This window comes from Artemia franciscana, chromosome 18, assembly GCF_032884065.1.
Source record: "Artemia franciscana chromosome 18, ASM3288406v1, whole genome shotgun sequence".
NCBI classification, from domain to species: domain Eukaryota; kingdom Metazoa; phylum Arthropoda; class Branchiopoda; order Anostraca; family Artemiidae; genus Artemia; species Artemia franciscana.
Genome location: NC_088880.1, coordinates 9,128,603 through 9,155,429, shown reverse-complemented (window position 1 = coordinate 9,155,429; position 26,827 = coordinate 9,128,603). Strand labels below are relative to the sequence as shown.

Here is a 26,827-nt window from a genome sequence, read left to right as displayed (position 1 = left end):
CAAAGTTACAGTACGAGTGATCTATTGTCGTATGTACAAAATAACATTTCCAAGTTAACGTCGGAACAAAAAGACATTTATGATACGATAATGCATTGTGTCGATAACAACGTTGGAGAAATTTTCTTTTTGGATGCGCCAGGAGGTACTGGTAAAACGTTTGTGATAAAACTGATTCTGGCATCAATTCGATCTAAAAATGATATAGCGTTGGCAATTGCGTCGTCCGGAATAGCCGCAACATTGCTGCCTGGTGGAAGAACTGCTCATTCCGCTTTGAAATTGCCTCTGAACTTGCATTCTACAGAAACTCCCACGTGCAATATTTCCAAATCATCTGGGATGGGTAAAGTATTGCAGCAATGCAAACTTATTATTTGGGATGAGTGCACAATGGCACACAAAAAATCGCTCGAGGCTCTGGATCAATGCTTGAAAGATTTGCGAGGGAAGTCGAAACCCTTTGGCAGCACCTTAATATTGCTTGCGGGAGATTTCAGGCAAACATTACCTATAATACCTAGATCAACTCCTGCAGACGAAATGAATGCTTGCCTGAAAAATTCTAATTTATGGGCACACGTAAAAACATTAAAATTAACTACAAATATGCGTGTCCGATTGCAAAACGATGACTCTGGTCAAACATTTTTAGATCAATTGCTGGCAATGGGAAACGGAAAGCTCCCAGTAGACTCAATTTCAGGACGTATACAACTACCTGCTGATTTCTGTAATTTAGTGACGTCGAAAAATGAATTGATTGAAAAAGTATTTCCGATTATTCTAAAAAATTATAAAAATAATAAATGGCTAAGTGAAAGAGCGATTCTCGCACCCAAAAATATAGACGTCCACGAAATCAACAATATTCTTTGACCAAGATTCAAGACCAGGCAGTTCTTTACAAGTCAGTCGACACAGTTTTGGAACCAAATGAAGCGGTTAATTATCCATCTGAATTTTTAAATTCCATAGATCTTTCAGGGTTTCCACCACACGTGCTACAACTAAAAATAGGCGTACCAATAATACTTTTAAGAAATATAAACCCACCAAAGCTTTGCAATGGCACTCGACTTGCCGTAAAAAAAACAATGGAAAACCTAATAGAGGCCACAATCCTGACAGGGCCTTTTGAGGGTGAGGCTGTTCTTATTCCTCGCATTCCCATGATTCCAACAGATCTGCCTTTTCAATTTAAAAGATTGCAATTCCCAATTCGATTAGCATTTGCAATCACCATTAACAAAGCTCAAGGTCAATCATTAGAAAAATGTGGTATTGATCTTAATACTGATTGTTTTTCCCATGGACAATTGTACGTTGCATGTTCGAGGGTCGGTAAACCTGACAATCTATTTATATGCAGCGAGAATTGGACAGCGAAGAATGTTGTATATTCGCAAGTTTTACGCAGTTAATTTGTATTTCGGAACCAAATGAAGCGGTTAATTATCCATCTGAATTTTTAAATTCCATAGATCCTTCAGGGTGTCCACCACACCTGCTACAACTAAAAATAGGCGTACCAATAATACTTTTAAGAAATATCAACCCACCAAAGCTTTGCAATGGCACGCGACTTGCCGTAAAAAAACAACAATGGAAAACCTAATAGATGCCACAATCTTGACAGGGCCTTATGAGGGTGAGGCTGTTCTTATTCCTCGCATTCCCATGATTCCAACGGATCTGCTTTTTCAATTTAAAAGATTGCAATTCCCAATTCGATTAGCATTTGCAACCACCATCAACAAAGCTCAAGGGCAATCACTAGAAAAATGCGGTATAGATCTTAATACAGATTGCTTTACCAATGTACAATTGTATGTTGCATCTTTGAGGGTCGGTAAACCTGACAATCTATTTATACGCACAGACAATGGGACAGCGAAGACTGTTGTATATTCACAAGTTTTACGTAGTTAATTTGTATTGTATCTATCTATCTATCGACCTATATAAAAACGAGTTGTGTGTATGCATGTTTGTTTGTTTGTAAAAAGAGCTTTGCATATGACGTCATTATTAGTACATACGGCTTTGTATATGGACAGACAATGGGAAAGCCAAGAATGTTGTATATTCGCAATTTTTACGTAGTTTGAAACACATATATAAATCTGTCTATATTCACAGGTGGGACACAGGGACACAACTACAATGGCGCGTAACTAATATGGCGCGTAACGACTTACGCGCGCGGGGGGGCTTGGGGGGGCGCGAAGCGCCCCACCAACTAGGTGTTGGGGTGGCGCGAAGCGCCACCCCAACAGCTAGTATACATATATATATATATATCTATATATATAAAAATAAGTTGTCTGTGTGTGGATCTGTGTGTGGATCAGGTGACGCATGTTTGTCCGCATATGACGTCTGAATTATTTCACACTAATACAAAAGAAGAAAAAAACTAAAAAAGGTAAAAACTACAAAAAAAACTAAAAAGAAAAAAAAAACTAAAAAAGCTAAAAAACTAAAAAAACTAAAAAAAGGTAAAAATCTAATAACTAAAAAAAAACTGAAAAAAATAAAAAAAGGCAAAAACTACAAAAAAAATAAAAACTAATAAAAAAACTAAAAAAGCTAAAAAACTAAAAAAACTAAAAAAAACTAAAAAAAGGTAAAAAACTAAAAAAAACTAAAAACTAAAAAAGAAAAAAACTAAAAAAAAGGAAAAAACTGAAAAATAAAAGAGAAAAAGAAAGCTAAAAAAATATGAATAAATATATATAAAAATAAGTTGTTTGTGGGTTATGTCTGTCTGTCTGTCTGTCGAGTGACGTCGTGTTTGTCCGCATATGACGCCTGAATTATTTCACACTAATACAAAAGAAGAAAAAAAACTAAAAAAGGTAAAAACTACAAAAAAAACTAAAAAGAAAAAAAACTAAAAAAGCTAAAAAACTAAAAAAAACTAAAAAAAGGTAAAAAACTAAAAACTAAAAAAAACTGAAAAAACTAAAAAAAGGCAAAAACTAAAAAAAAAACTAAAAAAGCTAAAAAAACTAAAAAAACTAAAAAAACTAAAAAAAGGTAAAAAACAAAAAAAAAACTAAAAACTAAAAAAGAAAAAACTAAAAAAAAGGAAAAAACTGAAAAATAAGAGAAAAAGAAAACTAAAAAAATATTAATAAATATAAAAAATAAAAATATAAATATAATATAAATTAGCAATCAACAAAGCACCGAGACACAAATGACGACCGGGACACAGGGAGTATAAATGACGACCAGGACATAAGTAAAAAAAAAAACTAAAAAAACTAAAAAAAATGGTAAAAACTACAAAAAAACTAAAAACTAATAAAAAAACTAAAAAATCAAATCTAAATAAACTAAAAAAGAAAAAAAAGAAAAAAGGAAAAAAATAAAGGAGAAAAACAAAACTAAAAAACGAATGTATATACAGACCGGGACACCGGGATACAAATGACGACCGGGACACAGGGAATATAAATGACGACCGGGACACAGGGACACAACTACAATGGGGACGCCGGGGGGCACAGGGACACAACTACAATGGGGACGCCGGGGGGCACAGGGGCATATAAATGACGACCGGGACACCGGGACACAAGGAATATAAATGACGCCCGGGACACTCAAAGAGAAATCACAGACTGGAACACCGGGACACAAATGACGACCGGGACACAGGGAATATAAATGACGACCGGGACACAGGGACATAACTACAAAGGGGACGCCGGGGTGCACAGGGGGATATATAAATGACGATGGCGACTCAGGGAATGGTCGATTAGCAATCACCATCAACAAAGCTCAAGGGCAATCATTAGAATCATGAGGTATAGATCTGAATACGGATTGTTTTCCCATGGACCATTATATGTTGCATGTTCAAGAGTCGGTAAACCTGACAATCTATTTATATGCACAGACAATGGGACAGCAAAGAATGTTGTACATTCGCAAGTTTTACGTAGTTAAAAACATATATATATATATATATATATATATATATATATATATATATATATATATATATATATATATATATATATATATATATATATATATATATATATATATATATATATATATATATATATATATATATATATATATATATATATATATCCCATGGACCATTATATGTTGCATGTTCAAGAGTCGGTAAACCTGACAATCTATTTATATGCACAGACAATGGGACAGCAAAGAATGTTGTATATTCGCAAGTTTTACGTAGTTAAAAACATATACATATATATATATATATATATATATATATATATATATATATATATATATATATATATATATATATATATATATATATATATATATATATATATATATATATATATATATATCTATATTTACAGGTGGGACATAGGGACACAACTACAATGGCGCGTAACTAATATGGCGCGTAACGACTTACGCGCGCGGGGGGGCTTGGGGGGGGGGGCGCCACCCCAACAGCTAGTATATATATATATATATATATATATATATATATATATATATATATATATATATATATATATATATATATATATATATATATATATATATATATATATATATATATATATATATATATATATATATATATATATATATATATATATATATATATATATATATATATATATATATACCTAAACCTAATTAAAACCTAAACCGAATTAAAAACCTAAAGCATTCTCTTACTTTTGAATTATTATCACTGTCAGCAAGCACAGCTGCCGACCATCTTTTAGGATCAACGATATCTAAATTCGTTCGTACATCAGGTGGCAGTCTATTGAGAGATGGCTCTGACCCACGTCTTACTTGCAGCGGAATCTCGGTTTCATCACCGGTCACTTCGATAGCTTGCCGTGCAAACGGCTGGAATGTATGCGATCCAATCTAAAAATAAATTTCATACATCTAAATGCGAACAAATAACAATTCTTTGAAGAAAGAATGGGGTAAAATGAAGAGCGGAGAAGCAGAAGAGGGAGACAACGAGAGAGACAGAGAGTAAGAAATAGAAAGAGAAGAGAGAGAGAATCATACGGAGATTGGAGTTTAAAGATTTTGAAAACTAGGTGTTATTTACTAATAAATAATATTGGAAGGCGCGTCTGGGTAGGTATGAGGCATCGTGAAGATTTTCTTGATTAGTCAGTTTTAGTGTTTTGTCAGTTTATGTTTTGTTATTGTATAGTTTTTTTGCTTGTTTGTTGTGTGTCACCATGGCCCAATAGGGCTTTTGTGATAATAAATCTATCTATTTTAATATCTATGTGTCTGATCCATGCACAAGGTAAACATTTACTAGCAACTTAATATACTGTTTAATCAATTTACTAGTTAGGGTTAGTTAAGTGTCTCCTTACTTCTCTCCTGTAGATAAATAAGGGGTGAATTTTCTAATATATATATCTATATATATAAAAATAAGTTGTCTGTCTGTGGATGTGTGGATGGATGTGTGGATGGATGTGTCAGGTGACGTCACCTGAAAAAACTGGATTAGGTGACGTCAAAACTGAAAAAACTAAAAAAAGGCAAAAACTACAAAAAAAACTAAAAACTAATAAAAAAAATAAAAAAGCTAAAAAACTAAAAAAACTATAAAGGTAAAAACCAATAAAAAACTAAAAAAAAAACTGAAAAAACTAAAAAAAGGCAAAAACTACAAAAAAAAACTAAAAACTAATAAAAAAACTAAAAAAGCTAAAAAACTAAAAAAACTAAAAAAACTAAAAAAAGGTAAAAAACTAAAAAAAATAAAAAATAAAAAAAAACTAAAAAAAAGGAAAAAACTGAAAAATAAGCTAAAATAAAGGTAAAAACCAATAAAAAACTAAAAAAAAAAAGGAAAAAACTAATAAATGACGACACTCAAAGAGAAAGCGACCAGGACAAAAAACTAAAAAAAAAAGGCAAAAACTACAAAAAAACTAAAAACTAATAAAAAAAATAAAAAAGCTAAAAAACTAAAAAAACTAAAAAAAGGTAAAAAACTAAAAAAACTAAAAACTAAAAAAAAACTAAAAAAGGTAAAAACTAAAAGAACTAAAAAAGAAAAAAATAAATGACGACACTCAAAGAGAAAGCGACCAGGACAAAAGGAATGTTCGATTAGCAATCAACAAAGCACCGGGACACAGGGAGTATAAATGACGACCAGGACACAAGTAAAAAAAAAAATTAACAAAACTAAAAAGAAGGTAAAAACTACAAAAAAACTAAAAAGAAAAAAAAACTAAAAACTAATAAAAAAACTAAAAAATCTAAAAATCTAAATAAACTAAAAAAGAAAAAAAAAGGAAAAAAATAAAGGAGAAAAACAAAACTAAAAAACGAATGTATATACAGACCGGTACACCGGGATACAAATGACGACCGGGACACAGGGAATATAAATAACGACCGGGACACAGGGACACAACTACAACGGGGACACCGGGGGAAACAGGGGGATATAAATGACGACCGGGACAAAAAAACTAAAAAGAAATAAAAACTAAAAACTAATAAAAAAAACTAAAAAATCTAAAAATCTAAATAAGCTAAAAAAGAAAAAAAAAGGAAAAAAATAAAGGAGAAAAACAAAACTAAAAAACGAATGTATATACAGACCGGGACACCGGGATACAAATGATGACCGGGACCCGGGACACAGGGAATATAAATGACGACCGGGACACAGGGACACAACTACAACGGGGACACCGGGGGAAACAGGGGGATAACCTGACAATCTATTTATATGCAAAGACAATGGGACAGCAAAGAATGTTGTATATTCGCAAGTTTTACGTAGTTAAAACCATATATATATATATATATCTATATTCACAGGTGGGACATAGGGACACAACTACAATGGCGCGTAACTATTATGGCGCGTAACGACTTACGCGCGCGGGGGGGCTTGGGGGGGGCGCGAAGCGCCCCCACCAACTAGGTGTTGGGGTGGCGCGAAGCGCCACCCCAACAGCTAGTAATATATATAATATATAACAATATATATATATATATATATATATATATATATATATATATATATATATATATATATATATATATATATATATATATAGAGAGAGAGAGAGAGAGAGAGAGAGAGATCCTATTCATGAAAATGTAGAGGTGGGAAAGGATCTTTCCAATTATTTAATAAAAATACAAAAAAGTGTTATTTTTTTTCATCTTGGTGGGAGTGCAGCTTCATTATTTTCAAACACACACAAAAAAAGCATTTTTCAAGATCTAGCGAGACAATTGCCCGCTCCAAATTGGCCGACATGTAAGAAAATATTTGGGGGGGGGGGGGTACCGGGCATCCTGATCACAACTCTAAAATCCTTAAAACAGTTCAAAAAATGGAGAAATTTTCCGGAAGACGAAGTATAAACGAATTTTCTTTAGTTCTAGGCTTCATAAGGGAATTCTTGACCTTTTGTAGTGGCGTAGCGAACATTACTCACATCCAAGGCACGATATTTTATTTGCAATCTCCTCACACCTATAAATACTATGATGTATGAATATCTACACATATTATATTTAGAATTTATTTTATAGAAATTCTCGTTTATCTTGGAGGCCATTTGACACCCTTTCTCGAGAGGCATCCGGGGCATGATACATCCCCTCCTCTCTCTTTACTACTTGACCCTTCCGTAATGAAGACCTTCCCTGCATGAATAAATAGGAATCTCAAGAAAAAAAATAAAGTTAAAACCGTTGGCGCAATTTCGTGCTGGGGAGGGGGAAGGCAAAGTTGGAGCCAATTTACACAAATTAATTAAAAATGACACTGAAAACTCAAAAATATGCCATATAGAACTACAAAAATTAAGATAAACTAATGAAAATTGGCCCATTTCTCTGGATACTTGAATTCTGCTGGCTTATCTTAGTTATGACATGATTTTTGAAAAAACTTAATTAAAGATGGGGGGAAAACAAACTGGGGTATGGGAGGGTCGGGGTCAGGGAGGGACACTCGCTCTCTTGTCACATAGCAAATTACACCCCTGGTTAAAATGCACTGCAGAATTAGAAAAAAAAAGTTGATGTCCGAAATATATCCACTAAAATCCCTTGCGGAGTCTATTCCTATTCTATTTATTATATTCTATATTCTTATTCCTAGTCTATTCTATTCCTTATTTTAAGGTACTCGAGACAATAAGAAACGAAGGCGAAACTAATTTAGACTGAACCCTAATTTTAGATTGTATGATAATTCTCATTTTTTTTTTTTTTTTGTCTTGTTATACATTTTTCTTGAGAGATTACAGTAACAGATATACAATACACAATCATTTAAGCCTAATTTAATAGCAGGAGGTATAAGACAAAATTCACAGGAAGGCAGGAAGTTGAATTAATGCTAGAATTTAATGTTAGATAATTGCATAACTTCTGAGAAACTTGCAACACTCTCCTTATTTCACTAAATGTTCAAAAGTGAACAACATTACAAAACTAAAGGCCAGTTCACAATGATAACTCCTTTTTATTGTGCTTTATTGTTTTATTATTATTGTTTTTATTCTTTTTTATTGTTTCATTGTTTTATTATTATTGTTTTTATTTATTAATTATCTTTTATTATTATATTTTATTATTTTATTTATGTTTTATTGTTTATTATTTTATTGTTTTAAAAAGCAGAGCTGAGAGAAAGAGTCAAACTTTAGCGTAAAGAGCCAGGTGTTGAGGAGGGGTCAACCCCTTTTATATACGGAATAATTACTGTTCGTTTTAAGTTTTAATGTTGCTCCTTACTTGCAGTTTAAAAAACTTGTTGTTTTTTTTTTTTAATAAAACTAGAGGTCAGTTCACAATGATAACTCCTTTTTATTGTGTTTTATTGTTTTATTATTATTGTTTTTATTCTTTTTTATTGTTTCATTGTTTTATTATTATTGCTTTTATTTATTAATTATCTTTTATTATTATATTTTATTATTTTATTTATGTTTTATTGTTTATTATTTTATTGTTTTAAAAAGCAGAGCTGAGAGAAAGAGTCAAACTTTAGCGTAAAGAGCCAGGTGTTGAGGAGGGGTCAACCCCTTTTATATACGGAATAATTTCTGTTCGTTTTAAGTTTTAATGTTGCTCCTTACTTGCAGTTTAAAAAACTTGTTGTTTTTTTTTTTTAATAAAACTAGAGGTCAGTTCACAATGATAACTCCTTTTTATTGTGTTTTATTGTTTTATTATTATTGTTTTTATTCTTTTTTATTGTTTCGTTGTTTTATTATTATTGCTTTTATTTATTAATTATCTTTTATTATTATATTTTATTATTTTATTTATGTTTTATTGTTTATTATTTTATTGTTTTAAAAAGCAGAGCTGAGAGAAAGAGTCAAACTTTAGCGTAAAGAGCCAGGTGTTGAGGAGGGGTCAACCCCTTTTAAATATGGAATAATTTCTGTTTGTTTTAAGTTTTAATTGCTCCTTACTTGCAGTTTAAAAAACTTGTTGTTATTTTTTTAATAAAACTAGAGGTCAGTTCACAATCAGATTTTACTAACACCAAGATCTAGCTAGCTCTAATTTTCGGAATCGGTTGAAACCAAACCTGTTCATAATAGAGATTTATGGTTCCTTTACAGATTGCGGAAATGCAAGCGGAAATCCGTCCTACCTTTTCGAATAATGGTCAAGAAAACGCTACGTTTGAAGGTAAAGTTTTCAAATAAATTCATCAGCGTGGATGAGGATATGCTCTGAAAAAGATTATTGGCAAACTTGACTCCCACTTTAGTCCTTGTACTGCGAAGGAGGCACAGAGACAAAAAGAGGAAGAAATTCAGTCTGAAACAACAAACATTTTGATGTTCCATAACCATGTTTTTATTCATTTAAAAACCTTGCCAAGAATCCGCACTGATTTGACTAACTAGAAAGTTTTCAGACGAAAACGGACAGAACATCCGCACGGATTGTTAAATCCGGACAGATTTCAGCAATGTGTGAATGAGCCTCTAGCTGGCGTCCAAAACCAGTGTTGTCAATGCGATACAATTGTATTATTTAGAGGTTATGGTACCACGCGGTACAATTGAGAACTAAGTAGAAATCGAGACAAATTTTCCGGTACATTTCTGTCGAATTTGCTCCTTCCGAACTCTGATGTTTCGTTTAATTTTACTTTTTTAGGAACGTAGAGGTCACTTCTTTTGGGGATATTCACAAAGAAAAGAAATTTTTGTCAAACACAGACGCGACAAATAAAAAAATTTCCACGAATTTCAAACTGATGTTCGCTCAGGAAAACAACACTCCAAATTGGTGAGGGAGGCTGTGAATATGGGCGTCAATTAATGATGAATGTCCCGGGTTTATTCTGTTTTTTTTTTTTTCTTCATTTCGGGAAGAGATATTAGACGCAGTTTTGGAGACAAGGGCCCTAAATTATTCTAATAGCTTATTTTAGAGGCCTCACAGATACAATTTAATTAAAAAAACAGGTAAACTTGCTTCACCTGAAGTGGCCAACGGGTTACATTTTGTGTCAAAACAAATATACGGAAATTTTTCGGGCGATTTTCTGCAAGGAGGGAAGGGGGAGGATGTTCCACAAAGAGGTTTTTCATTAGGGAGAAAAGTTTACGGAGGGGGATTTTTCAGAAGAAATTTTACGCGAGGGGGAGGGAGCGGATTTCCTGGTATGATTTGAAGAACAGACAGAAATTAATTCATAAAAACAAGTTTTTTTTTAACAGAAAGCAAGGAGCGACATTAAAACTTAAAATAAAACGAAATTATTCTGCAAATGAGGGGGTCTGCCCCTTCATTAACTCTCGCTCGTTACGCTTAAGTTTGACTTTTTGTCCCGACTTTTTAGGAAAGACTTCTCAAACACAAGGACAGCTGATTTTCAATGGGAAGTATTTTTTAAAGAGATGTAAGACTTAAGCGTAGAGAGCGAGCATTGAAGAAGGCCTCCCCCCCCCCATATAGAGAATAATTTCTGATTGTTTTAAGTTTAAATGTCGCTACTTATTTTTAGTTGAAAAAACTTTTTTTTATATAATATATTCATAAAGTCACAAATGAAAGGCGACAGAGTAGTATAAGGTTTAAAAAATGAATACAAGAATAATTCTAAGGGGATATGGCCACGGTTTATTTCTTTGCATTATTTAGGAATCAAAGAAATATATTTATTATAATGTTTTAATTCCTTATACTCAGTTCAATGTAGCCCTGTAAAGGTCAAGGAAAAATGAAAATACGCCATTTTATTGATGAGACAAGTAATGGTTTTAAAGTTTTTCCTGGAAGAAGTTTTTATTCGAGAATAAAATTTAAATAGTCTGCAAAAATTCTAAAAAAGTATCTCAAAAGTGATCTCAGTTTTGATAAATAATTTTCACGATATGTTTCGCCGTTTTTTTTTAGATAGATTTACTGAAATATGGTTCTGAAGAATGGGCGCTCCAAAAAAGGGAGGAAGATTCGCTAGATGTTTTTCAGGGAAATTGCCTATGGATTGTTTTGGGTTCCCCCCTTACTGACCATATTTCTAAACGGAAAGCAGGTCGTCCACGGTTGGTGTGGGAGGATGTTGCAAAGAAAAATTCATGGGAAATCGAACTTCCTGGGAGGTGGAAAGAGGTGGGCTTTGAATAGATTAGGATTGAGGAGGAGCGTGCATAGCTGTATTGGCCTCAGGCGGCTTGGTACTGTAGTGAGCTACTAGTAGTAGTAGTAGTAGTATTTTTTTTCATTACCCTGAAATTAACGATTCCAGTAGGCCTACATGTTTGCACTGAAATATACAGCCTAAAAAATCAAGATGCGTATAATATAATAGCAAAATACATAAAAAGTAATCAAAAATATTAATATATACATAAACAAACGTCTTTATTTGTGCAATCTCTTGTGTCCTTTCTCATTAACAACGGCGACAATTGCATGCAATAATTAGTCATAGTGAGTAGACAAACAGATACTGATAAGCTTCAAATTTCACGATTTATTTATTTTATTTTTAAATCTTGTGAAAAGGAGCATTTGAAAAAACGCGAGAGATCTTGCCTTAGACATAGCATAAAATAAAGAAATAGTATCCTTAAAATGCACTTATCGTGGTTTTACATCCATCTCTTGCAAAAAACCGCTCAACCCCCTTCCCCTCACTTGAGGCCCAGACCAGTGCGCACCTGTAACCATCTGAATATAGACATAAATCTGGCATCTGATACTCCAGTTGGGCTTGTCTCTCCAAAAGCTGATACACAAGTTATTGTCCAATAAGAGTCATAGCTACTCCCGCCGTTAACTCTTGCTGTTTACCAACACTTTACCAAAAATTCCCAGTCTCCCAGTTCTCCTGCGAGTCCAGGGGACTTGTCGGTCATGTGTATCAAACAGTTCGTGGTAACGAACTGTAGTAAGGAGCGACCCGGCTCAAAAGTAAACGAAACTCTAAAAAACGGAATTTTGATGCTAAAGGACAAACAATGAAAAAATAAACATGAAAAAGTTTTTTCAATTGAAAGTAAGGAGTAGCATTAAAACTTAAAACGAACAGAGATTATTACGCATATGAGGGATTCTAAAAACACTTTAGCATAAAGAGCGAGGTATTTAGGGGGAGATAAATACCTTGCTCGTTATGCTAAAGTATTTTTAGTAATTTCAACTATTTATTCTACGGCCTTTCTGATTCAGGGGTCATTCTTAAAGAACTGGGATTTAGTGTAAAGAGCGAGGTATTGACGAGGAGGCGAACCCCCTAATATACGAAATGAAAATATGCAAATATAGAAGTTCATTACGTAAGTTAATTCGTAACTTACGTATATTTATTACTAACAAAATCGTCGTAAGAAATGATAAATTCTAGTTGCATTTTTAAGTAACCAAAAATTGGAGGGCAACTAAGCCTCCTCCCCTACCCCTTTGTTTTATCAAAATCGTCCGATCAAAACTATGAGAAAGCTATTTAGCAAAAAAAAATTAATGTGCAAATTTCGTTTTAATTATTCATGTGCGGTGAGCCAAAATAAAAACATGCATTAATTCAAAAACGTTCAGAAATTAAATAAAAAACAAGTTTTTTAACTGCAAGTAAGGAGCGACATAAAACTTAAAACGAGCAGAAATTATTTCTTATATGAAAGGGATTGTCCCCTCCTCTACACCTCGCTCTTTACGCTAAAGTTTTTTTTATTGTTTTAAAAAGTAGAGTTGTGACAAAGAGTCGCGTTATAAATTCATAGAGGGACATACAATGTACTTTTTAATAGACGGGATAGGGCAAACTTGTGGTTTTTCCAATTATTTGCAACGAAAACTAAAAGTGAATTAACAGGGTTTCTCGACTACAAAGGCCCTTTTTTTACTCAGGAATGAGGTATTCAAAAGTAATTATACCTTCGAGTGAAGTTAAGTTAAATACAGTTTTCACCATAAAAACATGAATAAAACGGATCTCAAACTATAATTTGCTAAAAGGCTAAATAATGAAATATGGCAACCGTGCACATTATTCTTAAACGACCGGATATTCCAAGAAGGATTATTTTCTCACGAATTAGACTAATTATTGCATTGAGAGGTCAATACTCCCACGACACTAAGAAGCGAATTTGGAAGGGTATAAAAACACTATGCTCTCACGTTTCAGCTGATAATCATAGTTGCAGCGGTAGCTGCAACCTAGTAAAGAGCGAACCACAGCCCATAGTAGCAAAAGTTAAAAAACACGTTTTGAAAAAAACTACCTAGCGAAAAAAAATTGCCGTATAACACTAACTTAGGAGTAGTAACAATTGTTTCGGCTTGCCTTAAAAGTAAAAGTTTATTGCGAAAAAGAAATTTATGGTGATCTTGAAAAAAGTCACAAACCCCTCGAAAATGGCGTCAGATGAAAATGAAAAATCGAAAACCTCATACTGGGAAATCACAGTCGCCTCCTTGAAAAACAAGGAAAATCACTTTTTTCCATCGGTTGCTCTGATCTTGTCTCCCGTTTTTTTTTTTTTTTTTTTTTTTTTTTTTTTTTTTTTTAAGGTGTTCAAAACCTCCAAAACACACAAAACCCTTTGGAAGATGTCTCAACGAAAAACCGATAGACCGAGAAACAAAACAGAGCCGATTCTCCTATTTACTTCACTTTTTCACCCCTTTTTTTTACTCTTATGGGAGTTTTACATCCACCACCAGAATAAAGGAGCGGAGTGGACTAACCATGTCTGTTTAGAATGAAAGCATCTCGAATGGTTCTTACGCGGTAAGATTCTCTTCTATTTGCTATAGATCTTAACAAAAGTTTTCCCTTTCACATAATCCCTCATTACTCATCGAAAAAATACGCATTAGAATTTGGCTACTTCTAATCTAAGGAATTTTTTAACATAAACTTTCACTAAATATAAACATCTAACAATTCATTCATTACAAAACTTAGACAGTTGGCCGGTCCCCAAGGAGACAATGTAAAAACCAAAATGGACTTTTTGTGTCAGAAACAACAGAGTCAAACCCTTCAACTGACCAGTTCAAGAAACTGCAAATTTTAGTTGCAGTTTTTCTTCTAGAGCGGGTAGAGTAGGTAAGGTGGATAGTATTGATGTTGTTGGAATCGGTTAACCCCTCCTACAGAGCTTCAAGTGTCAAGTGTCAAAAAATCAGCTCCAATGCCCCTTTGAGTATAGTCGTACTAACTACTGAGGATGAGACCATAAAATCTTTTAAGTCTTGAGGATTAGCAAGCCTTTGGAGGATTCTAGTCTTTTCTAGGGGCTGACCTTAGCATGTACCAGATGAAAAACCGGTAGTTATGTATTGTACCAAACACACTAAAGAAGTGAGGTAGGTTAATCATAATGAAATATACCAAATCCTGATGAAAATATAATACTTTAGTTTATATAATAATATAATTTGGGCTATTTATTTGCACATTAGGGGGGTACCAAACCTTATCCTCAACCCCCCCCCCCTAATGTGCAAATATGGGGCCCAAATTATACAAGTCCAATGCATTCTGTCCCCTGTCATTTGTCTTCGTAGCTTTCTCAAATCTTATATTCAGCAAACTTCTCGACTGTCTTTACTATAATAGATTTGTACCGAAAACCTTATACTACATTCGATGTCGATCCTATTTTACAAAATTAAATAAAAAAAACAAGTTTTTTTTAAAATGAAAGTAAGGAGCGATCTTAAAACTTAAAACGAACAGAAATTACTCCTTTCTTAAAACGAAATTTTGACTCTTTCTCTTAACTTTATTTTTTTAAACAGTAAAAAACTTTAGCGTAAAGAGCGGGGCGCTGAAGAGGAAAAGCCCCTTTTATATACGGAGTAATTTCTGTTCGTTTTAAGTTTTAATGTCGCTCCTTACTTTCATTTAAAAAAACTTGTTTTTTTATTTAATTTCTGGGCGTTTTTTAATTAGTGCATGTTTTGATCTTGGCTCTCCGCACATAAATAATTAAAACGAAATTTGCACATTGATTTTTTTTTTTTTTTTTTTTGGCAAATGGCTTTCTCATAGTTTTGATCGGAAGATTTTGAGAAAAAAGGAGCGATTGAGGAAGCCTAGTTGCCCTCCAATTTTTTGATTACTTAAAAAGGCAACTAAAACTTTTAATTTTTTACGAACATTTTCATTAGTAAAAAATATACGTAATTTGCAAATTAACTTACGTAACGAACTTCTATATTCGTATGTTTTTATTGCGTATATGAGGGGGTTCACCCCTCGTCGATACCTCGCTCTTTACACTAAAGCTTAAATTTTGTCCCAATTCCATAAGAATGACCCATGAATTACAAAGGCTTTAGAATAAATAGTTGAAATTACTAAAAATACTTTATCGTAAAGAGCGAGGTATTACGAGGAGGTAAACCCTTCATATGTGTAATAGTTTCTGCTCGTTTTAAGTTTTAATGCTGCTCTCACTTTCAGTAGAAAAAAAAACTTTTCATATTCATTTTTTCATTGTTTTTTTAAATAATGCTAGAAAATCCTGCGCCCCCTTCATTGAAAGTAACTTCCCTCATGAGAAGTTTTTCCATGGAAAGGTCCTCCCACGTAGTCCCCCCACCTCAACTCTCCCCCCCCCCCAAACCAAAAAACCTGAAAACGTCCGTACACTTCCCAGTAACCATTACTATATGTAAACACAGGTCAAAGTTTGTAACTTGCAACCCCTTCCATGGGGACTGCGGGGGAGTAAGTCGTCCCCAAAGACATCGTTATTAAGTTTTTCGACTATGGTGAATAAAATGGCTATCTCAGAATTTTGATCTGGTGACTTTGGAGAAAAATGAGCGTGGGAGGGGGCCTAGGTGCCCTCCAATTTTTTTGATCACTTAAAAAGGACACTAGAACTTTTAATTTCCGTTAGAATGAGCCCTCCCGCGACATTATACACATTATACACCCGCGACCACTTGGTCGATACAATCACCCCTGGGAAAAAAAACAAACAAACAAACAAAAAAACAAATAAACACGCATCCGTGATTTGTCTTCTGGCAAAAAATGCGAAATTCCACTTCTATAAAAGATTCTCTGATATGCTGAATCTGATGGTGTGATTTTCGTTAAGATTGTATGACTTTTAGGGGGTGTTTTCCCCTATTTTCTAAAATGAGGCAAACTTTCTCAGGCTCGAAACTTTTGATAGGTAAGACTAATCTTGATGAAAGTTATATATTTAAAATCAGCATTAAAATATGATTTTTTGATGTAACTATTGGTATCAAAATTCCATTTTTTAGAGTTTCAGTTACTATTGAGCCGGGTCGCTCCTTACCACAGTTGGTTACCACGAACTGTTGGGTATTCAAGAAAAATTAGAGAAGAAATTTTCAAGAAATAATCTGGTTCAATGACACGGTTATGTAGTATCGATCGTCGTGATGGTTTAGGTTCTCTTTCTAACTCAGTTGCCCTCCCGCGTGTTCTCCATCATTCCGTTCTTTTTCGAGATTTTAATTTTTGTGATTTTTCATCAATTGGCGTTTTCTATTTTAAAATATAAAGGTTTAACAATTATAAGTAGTTTAACAATTCAATACTTGACAATTATAGATATAACAATAATTGGGTATAATTAGTATGATAATATAATACAATAACATAATAATAACACATAGTAACATAACACGAGATTTAGAGTTGAACATCCGTTAAAATTAGTGATGATTAAGATAATTTTTATTGTGATTCCTAAAATATCCTTTCTCTGCCTAAACTTTTGGAAAATTATCCCTTTTTCAACAATTTTGAACTAATACTCGCACCAAATTTCAAAATTTAATTCGATATACAGATGCGGCTGAATCACAACTATGGAATAATAGCAAAAATATTGTCTTTTATTGATTTCATAGCGAAAATTGCAGGGGGAACACAAACCTTAAAAGAAAGTAATGATGTAAATTTGTAACTCCTAGATTCGTTTATTAAAATAGAAAACACTACAGTATTTAAATTGTGCGCTAATATTTTAGATATGTAGAATATATAATATAATACTGTCTAATTTAATGTATTACAATTGCAAATTCTGTTCTTTTTTTTCAAGGATTATCTATCTATGGGAAAAGTGAACAATACAATATATGACATACTTGCAAAGACAAATGCACTGTGATAACTAAAGGGGAAAATTTTTTCCTCTAGAATCCTTTAATTTTTCCAAATATTTGCACATTAGGGGGTTGGGGGAGGGGGTGGTAAATTATTTGGACAGCACACCTAACGTAACCTACCCCCCCCCCCCCCTGCCTAATGTGTATATATATAGCCGAAATGATACAAGTCCTATGCATTCTATCATCCGTCTTTGCGGCTATGAAATCGGTTTTCTGAGATCTAACCAAAGCGAAATTCTCGAGTGGGTTTCGTTTAATTAACAAGTAGCGAGAACTCAAAGTAAAGCATTTATGAATTTGACACGTAAATCAATACTTAAAGAAACTATACAATAAGAAATTATAGTTGAAGTTAAAGAAATTATAATATTAAAGAAAGAATAGTACCCCTAAATATATAAAATGAAAATATAAAAATATACTATAATAAAACTATAATATAATAAAACTATAATATACTATATAATAAATAATAAGATATAATATAATAGTATAAAAAATATAATAAGATATAATAAATATATAAAATAAAAATATAATAAAATATAAAAAATATAATATAAAAAAATAATATAAAAATATACTATAATAAAACTATAATATAATAATATAATAAAACTATAATAACCCACTTCGTAATTGTTTAATTGTTTAATGATCATTCCATCTTATTCCCTTGTGTTCATCCAAAGAATCAATAAAGAAATTATACCTGAATTGGTTCAGGAGAAGGACTTCCTTCGGAGCTTGCTGAGGTGCCATCTGCTTTAACACTTGTCCCTCGTGACCCTTGTCTAATTGGCTGTTGAATAACTATTGGTCCAAGGGTTGCTGAAAGAACTTCTCTGTCGTCCACGACATCTGTAAGCTGGTCATCGGGATCAAGAATAGCACCATTGCTTGAACGTAAGGTTGCAGTTTTGTTCCACGTATCTTCAACCTAAACATAAGGTAGAAGAGCAAATTAATACAGATCAATTGATACACACTAATACATATTAGTGAACTACATATTAATTCATTTCCCTTCATTTTATGTTTTATGGCCAATCGCAATAGGAGGGAGGAAGATTGAGACGGCTTTATACCTACAGAGAAATCTAACAGACTTTTCTGGCGAACAAATAAACGTTCGAATTAAACAGTGAGAACAGGTACAGGTACCTGTTCTCAGGTTTGACCACATATACAAGGTTTGACAGGTTTGACCACATATACAGCGATCGTCATCAGTATAAATACTAAAGCCTTAAAATAAAAACTAACATATTTATACAGAACAAAATAATAACTTCCAGTTCATTTAATACTAATTCTGTATAAATATGTTACTTTTAACTTTAATGCTTTAGTATTTCTGCTTATGACGATCGCTGTATATGTGGTCAAAATATCCAGACTTTTGTATCTGTTTTCACTGTCTAGTAAATGGACTTATCCCCATTTGAACGTTCATTTATCAATCATAGAAAGGCAGTCTGGTTTTGAAAAAAAAACTGATTTAAGATATTACGTCGAAAATAAGACTTTTCTGGGAGGTCTTGGTCACCGTTACAATTCATACAAATCATACAAAATCACACAAAAGAGGAAACTGGCCAGTTTACAAAAAAAAAATCAACGCCATAAAGCGTTTGGCCTTCCTTGTTTTTTTGCTTTTTTTTCAAGCTTTCTAATTGAGTTTTTTTTTAGAAACTAAGATAAGACACTTATAATTTATTGCACTAATTTTGTCAACTATACTAACTGCACTAACGTTGCCTTACTATTACACTAAAAAATGCCAAGAAACGCTAAATGCTAAGTGGAACTTTTGATAATTTTTTTGTAACACTACCGCCAGTTTTCACTCTTTTAGGTTACCGCCCTTTTTGCGCTAGATAATCTATCAGACCTATCTTCACATTTGTAACTTACTTGTCAAAAAAAACTTCCAAAATCAGATTTTTCTAACTTAAATATCTGCTGTTTAATCTCTTATTATCAGTAACAATCATTTGGGCCGCTTAACACCACATTGAACGTAACTTATAACTCCTAAAAATATTTGTTTTACTAAAATGCGCCATATTGAGAATTCGAAGTCTTTTTTGGATAAAATTCGACTTCGGTTCCCCTGTCTATCAAGTCTAAGAATTTCTAAGTTAGTTTCATTTGCTTTCCTTCTGTGACTTTCTGTAGAGAAAAGAATGCATAAGTGAGAAAAAAATGTTTTTAAAATTATTTGAAGTAAAATGCAAAAATATTTATGCCCCATAATTTTGGACAAAAAAAAAAAAAAAAAAAAAAAAAAAAAAAAAAAAAAAAAAACACTAGCGATCCAGTAACAGAACTATTTTGTCAGTGTGTTATGTAAAGACATTTCCTGTTCCCTGTTCCTATGAGATTAGCTAGTTGATCATTAATATTTTTTCTGAAAAATCTGTTTTGCCAAAGTCTATATTTTTTGAATTGCACCATTCAAATACACTCCATATTTTATTAAAAGACAAAGTCATAAAAAATTATCTCAAAAGTCTTAAATTCCATTCAAGAATAAAAGCAATTTAAAGATTATTTTTTTAACAAACAAAATTCGTAAAAACTACTAGTAAAAGAATGTTATTTATTAAAGAAAAATCAAAGATTTTGTGTAATCGCCAGTGGAGAAAAAAAAATAGCAAACCTTATCTACCCTATAATTTTATTCTTCTGTCCTATTTTTTGTAATAGGAGACTGGGTATCATAAACCAGAAACGTGAAATAAGTAAAGGTAATAACTAAAGAGAAATAAGTAAATAAAACAGAAAAGTGAAATAAATGAAGTAAGTAAGTGAAATAAATAAAGACTGTGTATCATAAAACAGAAAACTGAAATAAGTAATGGTAATAAGTAAAGTGGAATAAGTAAATAAAACAGAAAAGTGAAATAAATAAAGACTGGGTATAATAAAACAGAAAAGTGAAATAAATAAAGGTAATAAGTAAAGTGAAATAAGTAAATAAAACAGAAAAATTGAAATAAGTAGGTGAAATAAGTGAAGGTATGTAATAACGGTGTTTTACTGACAGTGATATTATTACTGTTTGTAAATATGGAGCTTGGGATCTCATGAAAACTCATGAAATGTTTGGATCTCATGATCCAAGTGTAGGTTTGAAGATGATTTTGTCAAAAACCAGCTGAAAATTGAAGGCCGAGTCAGGGAATGCTAAAACCCATAGAGGAAAATATTAAGGATATATACTTTCAATTTTCAGGCTCACAATTTTTGTTTATAAGACTTGTTACATCAATTTTCAAACTTGTAAGGAAAATACATACGAGTTTTTAAATGTACGATTAGTATAACTAGCCATCTATTAATTTTCATTAGAGGATTTACGCCTCATCAAACAGTTCGTGGTAACGAACTGTAGTAAGGAGCGATCCGGCTCAATAGTAACCAAAACTCTAAAAAATTGAATTTTGATATCAATAGCTACATCAAAAGAATCGCATTTTAATGCTGATTTTAAATATAAAAGTTTCATCAAGTTTAGTCTTACCCATCAAAAGTTACGAGCCTGAGAAAATTTGCCTAATTTAGGAAAATAGGGGGAAACACCCCCCAAAAGTCGTAGGATCTTAACGAAAATGACACCATCAGATTCAGCGTATCAGAGAACCCTACTGTAGAAGTTTCAAGCTCCTATCTACAAAAATGTGGAATTTTGAATTTTTTGCCAGAAGACAAATCACGGGTGCGTGTTTATTTGTTTTTTTTTTTTTTTTTTTTTTTTTTTTTTTTTTTTTTCCCAGGGGTCATAGTATCGACCAAGTGGTCCTAGAATGTCGCAAGAGGGCTCATTCTAACGGAAATGAAAAGTTCTAGTGCCCTTTTTAAGTGACCAAAAAAATTGGAGGGCACCTAGGCCCCCTCCCACGCTCATTTTTTCTCCAAAGTCAACAGATCAAAATTTTGAGATAGCCATTTTGTTCCGCATAGTCAAAAACCATAATAACTATGTCTTTGGGAATGACTTGCTCCCCCAAAGTCCCTGGGGGTGGGGCTGCAACTTACAAACTTCGACCAGTGTTTACATATAATAATGGTTATTGGGAAGTGTACAGTCGGTTTCAGGGGATTTTTTTTTGGTTTTGGGGGTGGGGTTGAGGGGAGGGGCTATGTGGGAGGATCTTTCCATGGAGACATGTGTCATGGGGGAACAGAAATTCAATGAAAAGGGCGCAGGATTTTCTAAAATTACTATAAAAAAAAACAATGAAAAAATAAACATGGAAAATTTTTTTTTCAATTGAAAGTAAAGTGTAGCATTGAAACTTAAAACGAACAGAGATTATTACGCATGTGAGGGGTTCTAAAAATACTTTAGTATAAAGAGCGAGGTATTTAGGAGGAGATAAATACCTCGCTCTTTATGCTATAGTATTTTTAGTAATTTCAACTATTCATTCTACAGCCTTTCTGATTCAGGGGTCATTCTTAAAGAATTGGGACAAAACTTGCGATTTAGTGTAAAGAACGAGGTATTAACGAGGGTACAAACCCTCTCATATACATAATAAAAATTGAAGAATATAAAAGTTTGTTACGTAAGATAATTCTTAAGTTACGTATATTTTTTACTAATAGAAAAATTCGTTAAAAATAAAAATTTATAGTTGCCTTTTTATGTAACCGAAAAATTGCATGGCAACTAGGCCTCCTTTCCCATCCCTTAGTTCTCAAAATCGTCTGATCAAAACTAAGAGAAAGCCATTTAGCCAAAAAAGAAATTAATATGCAAATTTCATTTTAATAATTTATGTGTGGAGAGCCAAAATCAAACATTTATTAATTCAAAAATGTTCAGAAATTACATAAAAAAAAAACTAGTGTTTTTAACTGAAAGTAAGAAGAGACATTAAAAATTAAAAAGAACAGAAATTACTCCGTATATGAAATGGCTTGTCCCCTCCGCAATCCCTCGCTCTTCACGCTAAAGTTTGACTCTTTGCCACAATTCTGCTTTTTAATACAATTAAAAGCTTTAGCGTAAAGAGCGAGGGATTGCGGAGGGGACAACCCATTTCATATACGGAGTAATTTCTGTTCGTTTTAAGTTTTAATGTCGCTCCTTACTTTCAGTTAAAAAAACTAGTTTTTTTTTTATGTAATTTCCATCTAGAGCTTAGTGAAAGGTTTGTTATATTTCAAAGGATTTCTGCTTTCAAATAAAATGTTTCTATAATTCAATGGTAATTGAGCGCAAATGGTTATTGGTAACTTTTATGGGGATCCCAAGGTGTGACGTCAGTAATTTGAAACCCGCAGAACGTAAGGTTGAACGTATTGAACGTTTTAAATTAGTGTGGAATGAGTGTTCAACTAGGTCTACTTAAAATGAACATATTAAAGAAAAAAAATGATTTAAAACAATTATCTCCAAACACTAAAATATAAGAAATAAAATTCTCCTACTACTCAGTAGGAGAATTTTTGGGCCAGTTACCATATTTAAAAACTATTGAAGGAGAAATTTCTACGTCGTGATCGTCCCACACTTCGAATCGTAAACGTCCCTATGATCGATTGACTCGTAAACACTTCCAAGTCATTTAGACTCAGGGGAGAGCATAAAAATAGCTTTCTTTTGGAACTTACGTGTTTTAGCAACCACACTGTTCTTCTTGATCTGAATAAAACCAGTTTCTCTGTCTGCATTTGGAGATAGTAAGCTTAGTCTCATTGAGATAAACTACTATGCATGCATATTTTATTTCCAAATTTAATATATAGTTGGTTAGGTTAGATATTTAATATAATGCATTCTGGGCGGCCTGCTTCCCAGAATTCTCAGTTGTGGTTTCCATAATTTTGTTACTAAAGTATTATATTTTCATCATGTTTTGGTATATTTCATCAGGATTAACCTAACTTCACCTGGGTGTAGTCGCTATAACAAGTAAGTACCTTTTTTTTAGCAAGCTACTGTAATTAAGTTTTCCAAGTAGTAACCTCAAATTGGAGCAATCTAAATATGCATTTCAGTAAAACGACAGAATGCTGAAGTCCACATTGTACCCTTTAGATTATCGTCGAAAACCTAGATTGAGTCTTAATTTTGTGTTCTCCCAAGAATCAGGGTTGCAGCGGTAGCTGCAACCTAGTACTGAGCAAACCACAGCCTATAGCAACCAAAAGTTAAAAAAACACGTTTTGAGAAAAACTGCCTAGTGAAAATAATAGCCATGTGACACTGACTCAGGAATGGTAACTATTATTTCGGTTTGTTTTAAGCAAAAGTTTACTGCGAAAAAAGACATTTATGGTGATTTCAAAAAAAAGCCTGACACCCCTCGAAAATGGCGTCAGTTCAAATTGAAAAGGGTACCACTGGAATAAGCGTGGTCAAAAACCCTCTACACGGAAATTACAGTCACCCTCCTTGAACAATAAGGAAAATTCGGCAAAAACATCGGTAGTACTGACCTGTCTTCCTTTTTTTGTTTTTTTTTCAGCAGGCCAAGTGGGCTGCCGGAATATCATAGAGAGATGCTTAATGACTCATTCAAAAGCTGTTTCTCATATCTACCTGCTTTTTTATAAATTCAGCCGTCTGCAAGTGCCATATGGCACTAAAATGACACTTTGTGTGCCATTTCTAAAGGGTTGGGGCTAGCGGGCTACCAAAACATCGCAGACGGATGTTTCATAGCTCACATAAAAGCTATTTCTCATATCTCCGTTTTCGCAAATGGCGCTATTGGTGCCTTGTCTCAAGTGGAAAAGATGGGGCTGGTTGGCATCCAGAACTTCTTACAGTGATGCTTAATGGCTAATCTGAAAGCTATTGCTCATACCCACGTGCTTTCCATCAGTTCTACTATCCATAAGTGTCATATAGCCATAAAAACGGCACTTTTGATACCACTTCTTAAGTGGAAAAGCTTGGAAGTATAAAATGGAACCATTGTAATAATACTGAGCGAAAACCCTTAACTGGAGATTTACAAGAACCCTTTCCGTACACTCCTCCTCCCAGCCCCCTTAGAAAGTCTCATTAGTCCGTTAGGAGAAATCACTATGAACTCTTCATCACGGTTAGCCGGCGTTGAGGCTTGCAAAATGATTTTTAAAATGTTGAATGTTCTTAAGAGGAAGAAATTCACACACAAGAACAAATGAGTGAATCTCGAAATTCCAAATGACTATTCCTCCCTGCTGTACCCCTCCCCCCTCCTGTTCGCTCTTTATAACAGAAGTTTTTATTAACTCAATGTTTTATAATAATAGCCAATTACAAATGTATTTGCTTACTAAGGTCCAATAACTATGCTTTTGATGATGACATAACTCTCCATAGTCTTTGGGAAAAGGGCTGTAAGTTACACAACTTGGTCCTACAAGAACAAATAGATTAAATTCGATCATCAGCCGCCGTATTTCAGTTACTAGCGCGCTGGTCTTTGAATCAGAATGGCAAGGGTTCAGTTCCTAAATCAGGCATTTTTATTTCAATCATGGTTTTCTGCCTTATATATGATTATTTTTTAGCTAATTCACTATTATTATTATTTTTTTTCGTCAATTGTGAAATGTTCTATGCACTATTTATGGACCAAATTACGCCCCGGACCCCAACCCCTTGCCACTTAGGGGTTGAAAAAGTGTAGCGATATGGTTCTGGAACCCCTCAAAATTGTATCTTCAAATAAGGATTACTTGTGGTTATGCTTATTCATTCATATTATTTCCTTTTTTTACTATTTAACAGAAAGAATAAAACTATTTGTAATGTATAAAGAGAAATCATAGTACTAAGAACCTATTAGCATTTTTTTTCTGTGATATTTTTCTGGTTGTTACTTTCCAACTTTTTCTTGTTTATTGCTATTCCACATCTGTATTTCTAGTGTTCTTTTGTATTTATCAGGGGGAGGAGAGGAGACGTTTAATGAAATAAGTTAAAAATACCAAGATTTTGCTTGGTTTTTGAATAACTTAAAAATCTTCTTTAGAAAAAAAGTTACTCTTTCCTAACTGTCGAGGTTGCCCACCTTTAAAAATCGCGTACACCATTTTGTGTACCATAGATTTATCAGCATTATTTGAAAAACGATCAGAAATTAAATTTTTTTTTTCAACTGAAAGTAAGGAGCGACATTAAAACTACGAACAGAAATTATTCCGTATACGAGGGTGCTGACCCCCCTCGAAAAATGAAAATCATTAATAAAAATAAAAAATAAAATAAAAATTAAAACCATTGCAGCGTTGCTTCTGAATTAAATTTAAATTTAAAATGGGCAAAGATTAATTTTAAAAAACTAAGTTTTTTGAGGGAAGTAAAGACCGAAACTGAAACTTAAAACGAACAAAAATTACTGCTTCACAGTCCATGTAATATATATCAATAAAGCTAGTACAAATAAACCAAATAATTTTATTTCCAAATATTTGTAGGATTATAGAAAACTAGCGCTTTACTGAAAACACGAAACAATACAGTTTTGGTACAGTAAAAGCAAACGGATTAAGGTCACTTTTTACAGTATGAAAATAAAGCATTTTTTTCAGTAGTACTAAAGTATATTTCTTAGAATTTAAGATTCTTCCTTACTCACTATTGATATTATAGCTGGTGAGATCAGAATGTTACCTGATAAATCAACTCAATATTTCTGTATGCGGTTCGATGAAATTAAGGTTATTAAAAAAGTATTTGTTTTTATGCTTATGTTTCTAAGATAATTTTAATTATATGCTGAAAGTTACTGATATCACAATTGATGTGAGACTACGAAAAGCTTTATAGATCAGTTTGTTGCTGCCAGGCTACGTACTCACTAATAAATCAATGTTCTCGTTTTTTATACTTGGTTTCTGTGTTTTCAGTTAAGTACTACTTTTCGATAATCCCACAAGCATGAGGAAATATGATTATTCAGTTTATTTGTACTAGTTTTATTGATATATGTTAGATAGACTGTGAAGCAAATATTTTTTGTTCATTTTAAGTTTCAACTTCGCTCTTTACTTCCCTTAAAAAAAACTCTATTTTTTAAATTAATATTTTTCAAAGACGAGGATTATAACCCGTGCTAATGAGGTTGAGGTAGCCCTATTTGGAGCGAATAGTTAGAGGTTTAAGCCCCATATACAGTGGCACGTGATCAGAAAACTAAGTTTGCATCCTTCCAGACGAGTTTCATTCACTACCAATCTTGAATTT

General features: G+C 32.9%; 1 protein-coding gene across 1 annotated transcript in view; it reads right to left on the bottom strand.

Annotated features, from left to right (window-relative positions):
* The window catches only part of LOC136038372 (partitioning defective 3 homolog), a 183,756-nt gene that overhangs the window by 107,224 nt on the left and 49,705 nt on the right, over nt 1–26,827 (bottom strand). The window contains exons 3-4 of the mRNA XM_065721442.1: nt 18,341–18,568; nt 4,693–4,893 (exon numbers count right to left, since the gene is read on the bottom strand). Of these exons, the coding sequence (XP_065577514.1) occupies nt 4,693–4,893; nt 18,341–18,568 (429 nt within the window). The remainder of the gene's footprint in view (nt 1–4,692; nt 4,894–18,340; nt 18,569–26,827) is intronic.